Source organism: Castanea sativa, chromosome 9, assembly GCF_040712315.1.
Source record: "Castanea sativa cultivar Marrone di Chiusa Pesio chromosome 9, ASM4071231v1".
Classification (NCBI taxonomy): Eukaryota; Viridiplantae; Streptophyta; class Magnoliopsida; order Fagales; family Fagaceae; genus Castanea; species Castanea sativa.
This window is the reverse complement of record NC_134021.1, coordinates 791,025-803,428: the sequence shown is the minus strand read 5'-3', so window position 1 is coordinate 803,428 and position 12,404 is coordinate 791,025. Positions and strand designations below refer to the sequence as shown.

General features: G+C 33.6%; 1 protein-coding gene across 1 annotated transcript; it reads right to left on the bottom strand.

The window, feature by feature from the left end:
• Window positions 1-7,488: 7,488 nt before the first annotated feature.
• On the bottom strand, window positions 7,489-10,507 carry LOC142611212 (putative protein phosphatase 2C 4). Its single transcript, XM_075783260.1, has 4 exons — window positions 8,749-10,507; window positions 8,519-8,632; window positions 7,817-8,081; window positions 7,489-7,718 (listed from the first exon to the last, which is right to left on the bottom strand). Exons 1-4 carry the CDS (start codon window positions 10,288-10,290, stop codon window positions 7,591-7,593), a joined length of 2,049 nt encoding a protein of 682 aa, XP_075639375.1. The 5' UTR covers window positions 10,291-10,507; the 3' UTR covers window positions 7,489-7,590.
• Window positions 10,508-12,404: the final 1,897 nt, after the last annotated feature.

The following is a 12,404-nucleotide window of genomic DNA, read 5'->3' as shown; positions in this document are numbered from 1 at the left end:
CTCCTGAACTGGGAAAAAATTTTTATATATAATATTTTTCTTTTGATCCCCTCAAATTAAAATTAAAATTTTTTTGACCCCAATGGAAATAAGTTTGAATATGATCTTCTTAATAATATCTTGACATTTTTAAATACAAAAAGAAGCCCAACAAAAAACCAATTTGATCTAAATTTTGGAAAGAAAACAAAATATTAATCAGCTCAACAACAAAGCCAATTTAGATCTTAACAAATTTGAAGTCAAACAAATGGGAGATGAGTGGATCAATGATTACTTGGTTGTATACATTGAAAGAGATGTAACTTGTAGGTTGATGATAAAGATATCATGCAATGATTTCAAATATGAAAGAGGCAATTGTAAAACTTCATAATATTTGGGTTTTTTTTTTTTTTTTGTGATGTACATATATTTAGATTCTCTTTTGTTTTATATTTTGTAGAATTTATGATTTTTATTGACCTCCAGAAAATAATCCTGATGCCGCAAGTGGACTAAAGAAAGTCGGATGAGAATGTGTGCAAAATTAGGCTTTTGTGTAAAATTAGGGACTAGTGTAAAATGAGGCAGAGAGTGGGTGAAGAGAGAGAAAGAAAGGGAGAGAAAAATAAAAACATGGTTTGATTTTTATTTATTTATTGTGTAGCAAGTGAAAAGAATCGCCAGGTCTAGCAAGGAAACAACCCCGCGTTAAAACTGTGGGTTAAAATACTGAGATTGATGTGTGAGTTTTTTTTTTTAGCCTTTAGCTATATATTTGCTGAAACATTAAAATAGTTACACTGATGTGAATGCTATTATATAATATAAACACCAAAACTCTAAAACTATGGGCCGCCCACATAGGCGGTTATTTGGTTCTTCCTATGTGCTCAAATGCCAACAATATATATGTTGTATTTATCTATCTCCTATTTCTATATTAAAATATTTAGCTCTAAATTATGGTTTAACTCAAGGCATATCAGTGAGTTCTAATTAGCTCAACTGGTAAAGTCTCTAATGGTTAAATAAGAGATTTATGGTTCAATCTCTGCCTACACCAAAAACTGATTGGTATCTTAGTTTAATGATAAAGAGATATCATCAGGAGCATAAAAAAAAAAGTCTAATTCTTCCAAACACAAACTCTATTGTCTCTTCCTTCCTCAACTCTACCTTGATGTCACTGTAGCAGTGGCAAGACACTCCGCATATTCGAATTAATGTTCTTAATTTCATTCCGTGTTTATTTTTTTCTTACATCAATGATCAAACATAAAAAATAAAATAAATAAAATAAAAATTGGTTCTTCAAGGCTTGCATCTGAACTTTGTTAGTCTGTTGAGTTTTCAAACTGGTATAGTGAGATGACTAAGAGTCCGTTTAAGAACAGCTTAGTTAGCTGAAACTGAAAATTTTTTACTGAAAATGTAGAAAAAAAAAAGTTAAAAACTAGTTGAATAATACAATAGAAACCATAAATAATACAAAAAAAATGCAATAGAGCTCATAAATAGTACCAAAAAGAAGTTCAAAACCAGCAAATTGATAGGCTAACTTAAAAAAATAAAAATAAAAAATAAAAATTCAAAGGGTCCACGTGCCACTAAAATTTTATACAAGTCATTCTACATGACACCAACACAACCTATGTGTTGACATGTCAGATTTACTCACCACATCAGCAACCACATTAGTATAGAATCATTTCCAATGCCACGTTAGCATTTACAACTACCCTACCATGTCATTGTCCACATCAATAGAACTTGCCACATCATCATCCACTCGCTCTTGACCCTACTATGTGTCAAACCTGACCCGTGACTAAGGGTGGCAAAATTGGATACAACTAGCAAACCCAACATAACACGATACGAAATTAGCAGGTTATGGGTTAAGGCTTAATGAATTAGTCTCATATTCAAGTTGACACGACTAACTCGTTTAATAAATGGGTTGGGTTAGTGTCCAATCTATAGAATCCATTTGACCTATCTGACCTGTTTAAGTAAATGACATTGTCCTAATATACGCTTCAAACCCTAGATATATAAACTTATTAGTTGTTGTGGTTTATTTTCTTTGACATATTATGATTGACTATTTGTAATATTGAAAAATGTTTTAGTTTTGAATGATTATTTGTGACGCAGTTAATCATTAATTCTAAATTTTATATTAATTTTTTTTTCTTTTCATAATTCATATCAATTTGGTTAATACTATTTTTTTTTTCATTTTGATAAAATTTGATAAACAAGTCAACACAACTAACCCATTTAATAAATGAGTCACGTTAGGGTTAAGAAATCTTAACCCGTTTAATAAGCATGTCGGGTTAGTGTTGACCCATATAATTAGATACTCATAAATTGATATGACACGAACTCGACATGTGAACACAAATTGCCACCCCTACCCGTGACCCATCCATTAACCTGGTCTCACAGATATGATTTGTTACCTATTGCACCATATTGGCCATTCATAAAATCCTAAATCAATGGGTGCAATTTTGAGTTCATAGTCTAGGATTGCATTCTGTCAAACTTCATCATGATCACTAAGACAACTCTGCCCTTGAGTTTCATGCTAAGTTGATAACAATACATCGCAACCCATTTTATTTACTACAGCCAACGTTGAAACCTTAATCCATCGGGCTTTGTCTCGTTCTTCCTATTGTCTTTGTCATCACTTTGGCTATATCCTTTTGATTTACCAATTTTGAATGTTGCAACTATATAATTCTTCAGTCTTCCTTATTTTCACTTTGGACTACTTTCTCTTCCAATCGTATCATTTATATTGTTGATAACTCTTGTTACTCACATAAAATCTATTTCTTCTCCCAATTTATCTGTTAGAGACATATGCCTTGTTATCAAATTGTCTTGTAATCTTTTCTTTGTTGGCCAATTTTGTGAAATTAGACTTATTCTTCACTTTTTGATATCGCAGAAGCCTAAAGAAAGTACATACAATACTCTTTTTTATGGAACAAAAATTGAACTATTAGCTTTTGGTAATGAACCTCGAATTCATGAGGAGTTCTCTCAATCCACAAGGTAATAGGTATGGAATCCACCAAAGAAACAATCGAGAAAAATTCTTGAGTTTTATTAATCGGATCAATAGTCTGACAATCTCTAGAGGCTACATAGCATATAAATACCAAAAAGGTAAAACAATAGGACAATTAGGAAAACGTCCAAAACCACTAATCACGAGATTAGGTGGAAAAATACCGAATTTCCCAGAAACAGAAAATTTGAGTTATATGCAAAATCATAAACTACAAATCTTTAATGGTTGTCCCATAACAAATGGGAATTTATTCTGACTTTTAAGCAAAAGATTATTAAAGATACAAAAAATTACTGTTTTTGGGACCTTAACTAAGGAATTTGCCAAAATTAGGACACATTGTGTAGTCATGCGCTTTGATTCTTTGATTAGAAAACTGTTTCCCTTCAGCCATCCAAATTTCATGCAATTCTAACACTGTCACTCTAATGAGTTCTATTAGCACCCCTTAGTCTTGCGCCATAATTTAAGGAGCTCTCATTGCTCCAAAAAGGCACGTGATGTTTATTCTACATCATTTTTTGAATCAAGATTGTAATATGCAGATCCATGGACAAGTCAACCACTTGGAACAAGCCTTAGGGTTGGGCTTCTATTTAAGCTTTCCTCCCTATTGGTTTATGTGAATATGATAAATTTAATTATTTAACAACATATTTCTAACATTCTCCCTCACATATGAGCTGAAACTACCTTTTAATAGGTGAGACCCAACATATGGGAATTTAAATGGGAGATAAAGTGATGGGAAGTAAAGTGGAGGAGACAGAGATCAAACTTAAGACCTACTACTCTGATACCATGTTAAATTACCAATGGTCCTAAAAGCTTAAACTATTAGAATATGGTAAATATAATCATTTAACCACATACTTCTAACACTCAAATCATTTAAGTTCCTTATGTTTTCAAATTTTTTACTTTGTCTTAAGTCAACTTGGCAAATGAAGCATTTACCTTGTAATAAAAGGTTTTTTTTTTTTTTTTTTTTCAGGTTTGGCTTACTTGCAGTATTTTTTTAACTGGACATGTCCTTTTATTTTAAATATACAATGACAAATGCTAGTGAGTTTCAATCTCCACTTTTTATTTAGTTAGTGGGTAATGTAGCAATATCTCATTAAAACAAAAGGAGATTCCTTTTTTAAAATTACTGCAGATAAAATATTCATTTTGCATTTGGTTGTTTATTCTTTCTTTAACATATCTTAAGGGTGAAGGAGAGTGGATGGTGGTTGTTAAATGTAGTGTAAAATAAAGAATCTGATGTGGGGTGTTTTGAAATGTGAGTACATATAATAGAAAAATGGAGGTTCTTATACTAAAATAGACATAAATTTTGCACAAGCTAATGCAAATGTTCTAAGAGCATTCACATCAATGGAGCTACAAATTTTAATTTTTAGTACCTCAAAAACCTACTTCATCTATACTTTACAAAACACCAAACATCAATGGTTTTATTTTAACAACACTTTAAAATAATATAAACACTATAATAAAATAATATATCCAACACGATAAACAATAACCACAACTGCCACCGCCACAAACACAACCACCCATACACAACCACTGCCACAGCCTCGAAAACCACCGCACAACCACCATCACCCACAACTACAACGCCCAACCATCACAATCCCTCCAAATTACAACCCACCAAACCTAAAACAAAATAACCACCCAAAACCGCCATCACCATCACCCACAAGGGCCACAACCCCTACAAATCAAAACCCCCACCACCCAAAATCCAATCACAAACCTAACAAACCCAGCCACACCGGCCAAAACTCAACCACACTCATCGTCGATCTCATGCAAACCCAACACCACTTTATAAAACAAATGTAAATCATTCAAAAAACTGACCAACTTGGCCAATACTAATCTGAATTAAACTCAAAACCTCACAAAACACCAAAACCACAACATCACAACTAGCATACTATCATTATCATCAAAATACCTAATAATTTCTGCGAAATTCACAACTTTCTGGTGTCAACGAATAGAGAAAGAACCTGATTAGGATGAATCTCATCGATAACAACCACACCAACCAATGCATCAACGTAAGCCAAAATCGAAAGCTCTCACTCCAATAACCATCACGACTCTGCTACGAGATCCAAACCTTGAAGCTCTCGATGATCTACCATTGATGGTGAAGCAAAGAAAATTCAATAAAACTGAGAGTTCATCGGAGGAGTTCAAGTCGGGTTAGGGTGAATCAGCTTGGGGGTTTCAAAGGAGGAAGGAGAGTGAGTGAAAGAATCAAAGAGCTAGGACTGGAGAGAGAGAGAGAGAGAGAGAGAAGACAAAGTATAATAAAAATTTGATAACAACAAGCTATAATAAGTTACTACAAGTAGCAAATTACCAGGGACGGACCCATGTTAGGGCAGAGGGGGCCATGCCCCCCCCCCCCCTCCCCCTCCAATTTTGAAAAAAAAAAATAGCACTATATACAAAAATTTCCCCTAAAAAATATATTTTTGGCCCCCTTTCTTTAAAATCTTTACATTTTAACCCATGAAAACTAAAAAGAAAATTGCAACATCCTTTTGCACATTGCATATTGATCTAAAAATATGAAGCCCGTGAGAACTATGATCAAATGTGTGCAGTGGATACTAATACTTGTTTGTAGGTTTATTTTTATGAATTATTAACTATTTTTAGAAAATATCTTATTAACATTAATGTTGTTGTAGCTTGTGAAATATGTTTGTTTGGTTTATTTTTTGGACTAAATTTTGAAACAATAGAGCTATATAATATGGAAATAACGAAACTTTTACTTGAATTGTTGATGATGGGAAAATTATCTATAATATTTGATTTTTTCAAAGAGAAAAAATTACAAATAATGTGAAACTAATAATGCAACATTGCCTCTAGTGTTGATGTCCCAATTCATAAAAATTTTCAAACAAAATTCCAAAAAATTACCACCGATTAAATTAGTATTCGGTCCAAATTGTGAAAATATGAGATCATAATGTTAATGAATGTAATGAAATTCAACAAAACTTGAGTAGATATTAGTTTTGATTTTTATAAACTTTTTTGGGTTTGTACTTTGCCCCCCCCCCCCCCCCCCAAACTTCAAATTCTGGTTTCGTCCCTACAAATTATTATAGCATGTATGCAAAATATCTTAGCTATAATACCATTGGTGTTGGGTGGTTTTTAGTGCTTGGAGGTATAAAATAGCTTTTTAGCTCTTTTAGCTCCTTTAGTGTGAATGCTCTAAGATGTCATTTCAAATCCAAATATCACTATGTGAATGAAATCTATGAATCTCAAATCATCATGAGTTGTTAAATTTATATCAAGAAATTTATACTTATAACGATTCTTGGAATGCCTTGATTTTAAATCATCACATCCAATTTAGGGATACCGTACGTTTCTAGGAAAATGTAAACTTTATATAGAATGTCATTTACATTTTAATCTATCAATAAACAAGGGAAAAATAGGAAGCAGTTTCACATTTTTTTGCTAAATGAGATCAACTTTATTCAATCCTGGCCACTTCTTCATGATCGTCACGGCGAAAATGGTGGTTGAAAAAAAAAATACCAGTAAGGCAAACATAACTCTCTTTTTAGTCTCTTACGCATACGGGTTAATGGGTATGGGTTTCTCTCTTAGACTCTCTGTCTCTCTCTCTTTATTTGAAGACTAAAAGCAAATGAGAGTCTTTCTCTCTTTGAGACTTTATCTGATTGCTTAGCTTTACCTTATCACTTTATTAATATTTGCCCTTGGTTTTTTACTTTATCCGTTGGTGTTGGTGTTGGTGTTGGTGAGATGCAATTAATTGTCTTTTAGTGTATTATGATTTGTGATTGTGAATTTTTCTAATTGGCTCTAGTGATTGAGGGTCATGGGGCTTGTCTGTTGAGTGGGGGGTAGATGGGGGCATGGGGCCTAGGTGGGATATTTGAATTGGGGGAAGTAAATGCACATGGCTTGTGTGCTAATACAACTAATAAACAATAATTTCATTAACTAATAATTAATTGGGGGAAGCAACTAATAAAAAATGATTAATAATTTAATTAACCAATACATTATAAAAAACAAACAAATTAAATTGTATTAGGCTAAACAACAATTAATAATTTTATAATTAATGAAACAACAATATAACAAATTATAGTTTATAAAGACAAACAAATTAATAAAACAACTAGACAACAATAATTAATAATTTTATTAATATTTCAAATGAACTTATAATTTATTGTTTATTCTTTTACTAGAATTATGGATAAATATTTGATAAGAAAACCACGTAGAAGGTAATTGTAGACTTTATATATTTGCATGTTTTTTTATTATTGTTATTATCAATATACAAAATTTTCTTTTTATTAGATTATGTAATTTATGCTTAGTAAGAAACACCCTGAAAAAAATTCTTGGAGCCACCATTGACTCCCTTTGCCAATCCTCTTTACAAAAAGTGTATTTGTTTCTTGTATCTTTCAATGTCTCTATTTATACAAAGGAACGCCAGATTGCCATATTCGTCCCTCCAATGAGACAATGATAACAGAAACATCGTCATGGTATCGACGTCGTTCCCCTTGTGGAATATCAAGCAACTCATGGAAGTCTATACCTGCAATATCCCAAGCTCATTAGAGTTTGTTTCTCTTTTATCATTATTTCCTGTCTTTTTTTCATTTCTTGTTCACACAAAAAAGAAAAAGGCCTTACCAGCTTTCTTTGCAGCTCGAAACAATACTTCTTCAATGAGATGTTGTGCAGGATCTCCATCTGGAAATGAAGCAATGAAGGATTCAACCCGAGCAACAGCTTCTTCATTGGTGAAGTACTGGTAAAGTCCATCAGAGGATAGTATCAAGAATCTGTCCCTTGGACCAAGTCTATAATGGTAGAGTGAAGGGCAACATGTAATGTAAGGAGAGGTGCCAATATAGTCGATTCTGAACATCTCCAAAAGTGCATCATTCCACTTGGGCTGCAAAGAAACCAGAGGAATTTGTGATCATCAAAACCAAAGCTAGATCCTTCTATTACACAAATATGTGAAGATAGAATTGAATATATAAGACCTTTGCAGATCATTCACATTTCTGACTCAGAACAACCCATAATTGAATAAATTAATGCTAATTGAAGAGGCTTCTAAGCTCAGTACCATCTTTTGACTGGCACAGCTTCGAATTGAGTTCTTATTTAAAAATCCCCAAATTAGAAACCAGGTACATTTGATTAACATATTTCTAATGTAAATGGTATTTGCTTCTAATTTTGATGATCAAAAAGATATTCAAGTTTTTAGATAGTAAACTGCTGCAGAGATTAGACACAACTAGTATTTGCTAAAATATATGTATTTCGCATGCTTGATGAGGTAATCTCCTCACAAATATATAAGCTTAGAAATTAGAATACCTGTTTAAGAAAGCCAGCCCCAAAAGCCCGAGTGACCTTCAAATAACCTTTCACCCGATCATTTTTAACGGCAGAAGCATCATCAGGATGGTCATTTCTGATTCTTTGAACTTCCTGAAAACCAAAAAGGCCTCTCAGTCATGAAAAATCCTATCATCAAATAGAGAGTACAAACACTATGGTGTAATCATAATAAGAGAGGATCATATTACTGACAGACATCTAATTACCTCTTCCTCATCTGCGCTGTGATCCGTAGTGAGCTGAATGGAAATTGAATTTATTAGTCCCCCAAATCCAACACCACCCAATAAGTACTGATTGCTTAAAATTTCCTCATTCATCCGTTTCAAGTCCTGGTGCGTTGTCCTTGGCCCGCGATCAAGTTTATCCTCCTGAGCTAACACAGCCCTACTATCCCCCACATTCATCAAGTAAACATCTTCACCCTTCATCAACATTACCAGAACACATGAACCCATCAGAGCTAACTCAGGTTTGTTGCTCACCATCTCATCTGCTCTCTTCAAATAAGCATCCTCTGTCTTCCTTAAAGCCTCAGAGAGAGCCTTCAACACCTCTGAATGATTAACTCCAGCTAACCCATCTGGATTTGATTGTTTCTTTAACTTCCTATCAAGTTCAAAATCAATTCTGCCCACCCTTCCACTCCTACCTTTAGCACGACTATTCCCCTGCTCTCTCTTTATATTAGAATCCATATCTAAATCCAATTCCCCACTTCCTAAAATTTCATTATCCTTATCAGAATTCCTCGTTTGGGATTGATCACCTTCTGCATCTGTGGACTCAACCTTCTTATTCCAAAGCAACCCCTCAAGCTCATTATGCACAGCAGAATAAAGATTAGTGATCAAAAATTCAGGTGCATCAGGACCATTAAACCCATCATAAATTCCCACAAAGAGCCAACCATGTTCCTCGGAAATCACAACCTGAACTAGATCCTCCCCTGCCTTTCCTTGCAACCATTGAAGATTCTTTCTCTTCATAAAATCCGGACTTACCTCATGATGACCGTCATTACATTTCGTACACACATGTCCACGACCACTCACATCACCAATATTCACACTCACATTCCCATTCTTCTTATCCAAATTCGATTCCTTAACTCCAACACCACTACCTCTTTTAACCATTTTCTTAGTTCGAAACATCCTGGATATTGCTTCCTTAAAATCAACAATGAAACGTTTCTTAGACTTCACTCTACCATTATTTGGAAAAATATTTTGTTGTACCTTTTTTTCATGTCCTTTCTCTATAGGATCCGAATTCAAAGGCCCAGAAACGAACCTTTCCATCGGTCCCGACATGAACCCTCTCTCTCCATGACCCGAACCGGAACCCGCCTCACAAGTGGGGCACCGAGGCACTGGTTGCAGAGGTGTGGAAGCGAATGACGCGGTGCTAGCAAACGATGCGTCACGCTCCACACCAATAGAGGAACCCCACGTGTCCAAGAGCAAAGGTGACAAAGGCGTGGACGTGTTGGCACTCACAGTGGCGCCTGAGATTGTTGGAAACGTAGTCGTTGTGAATGAATAGTCTTCCTCTGAGAATGAGGAGACCGAGAAGCCAGAGAGCCTCGGTTGGTGTTCGGGTTTTGGGTAGCAAAAGGAATGACCAAAGTCCAACACCTCGTCCAGAGGCTCAGGCTGGACCAAAGCGACGTCGTTGTGGTTCTTTGAGAGCTCTCCTGCTTCACCAGCGAAACAGTAATACGCTCTTCCTACACTGTTCCCCATGACAACTCTGTACGCTAATTATATAATGTTACTCTTTCTTGGACTCGTTGTAACTTTGTATTGTAAGTAAGCTCAACCTAGCTAGCTAGCGTTAGATACTTAGATTTCGATGTGTTTTTTCAATGCGTGGTTCTGAGAGAGAAGATGAAGACGATGATGAAGGAGAAGAAGAAGGAGAGCTCAGAAATGAAATCTCTGAATCTCGGACAAGGGCGAGGAAGCGAGAGTGAGAGAGTTGACTTTAGAGATGGGTAAGTAAGTTTGTGTGTACTTTATAGAAACTTTTTTTTTTTTTTTTTTGAGAAACTATTTTAATGTTTTTGAACTATTTTAATGTTAATGTCGGGGTTGACTTTGGATATCTAGAGAGTTTTCGCGTGCTCTTGCAGAGAATAAGAAATTATAGTCGAGTCCTAAAATCTGAGAATCTAATGTCAACTCTTGCAAAAGTTAGGAAAAAACATATTATACGATGATTCTACTATGCATCATTGCTAACGGGGTCTTTTAACGTAATGATTAACCATTTATTTTAGAAAAATTTTGATACTATTTTTATGAAAAAAAAAAAAATTGTCAAATTTTTTTTTTTCCCCCTTTTCTTATAAAACTTTTCTTTAAATAAATTGTTAACTAATACTCTAAAAGCATCCATTAGCATTTCTCTTTTCTAAAAAATAAAAAAAATAATAATAATTGTACTCTTAGGATTTGAGTAATGTTGCTGACCTAATAAGTGATGGATTGATGATGTTAAGACTATTTTAATTTTTTACATGAAATGTATAAATTAAAGTGTCACTGATCAGTAAAATAAAAATAAAAATTAATTGATTATTTTGTAATTTTAATATTGTAAAATTTGTAATACTTTTATTGTTTTTTTAATAAATTTCATAACAAATGAGTTGGCAAGCTTTTACTAATTCTGAATGAGTAATTATATAACCACGTAAACTATTTTATAATATTTTTAAAATTATTAATGTGACAAATTTTTATCAGTTCTCATCGGACCCTCTACTAGCATTATTTTTTTTTAGGTAATTGTGATTGATTTTTTTTTTTTTTTTTTGCGATTATATTAAAAGAAAATACTATGACCACAATTTTTGTCAGAACTTGCACATGTAGCAATTTATTAATGGTGGTTCTTATAAGTCCACCACTCACAACTCAAAACATGAATAAGTTGTAGCAAAGTTGTGGCAAAAATTGTGAACTTAACATTACTCATACTTATCATTAGAATTTAGAAATGAGGAGCTAGCTATCTGGGGTGTTCTTTTTGGCCATGTACACGCTATCTGGAGTTTATTAATACCATGCCTCAGATACTATATGGATGGATTCTAGTTGTTTCGTGCGTGACTAGCGTGGATTAGACGAATGATTATGCGTTTATAGGTTTTTAAATTAATTAAAAAGTAAATCGTTGCGATTGTAATCATGTTGATGCGTGCCTTCAATTATTTTGATTGAGAAAATTATATTTTATATTCTTAAATCTTGTAAATTGGACTTGGTAGATAAGTAATTACATCATCCAGACAATTATTTGCACTCTCTGTAACTTGTGTAAATTACAGTTACATCTTTGATATCAAGAAATTTGTGATTCAATAACATTATTTGGCCTTTCCTCCTCTAGAGAACGGAGTTTGTAACTTTGTATCCTCCAAAATTTTGTGAGAAAAAAACAATACAATTAACTTTTGGTTTGTCCAAAGCAAAAAAAATTGGCACTTGTTGCTTTCATCTCCAAGGGGTTGACAAAAGAGTTCCAACTTCTAATGATACCATAGAAAGTGTGAATGAGGCTAGCCTTTTTATTATAATATATAAATTTATTTGACGTTTAAGTTCAAGTTCAGATTGAAGTTTACGATTTTGTGTATTCCTTTAAACCCTGTTAATAGCAGGTAGCTATCACATTGTTCGACTAATAAATAAAATAATGGCAAAATGGCATACGTGAGAGCCAAAAATATGTGTTTTTACACACACATATATGATGTTGTTATATAAGAATGAATTGTTAGGTAAATACCAATAAAACCCGAAAGTGAATACAAGTGGCAGCATGATATTGATTAACTAATCATTTATGTTGT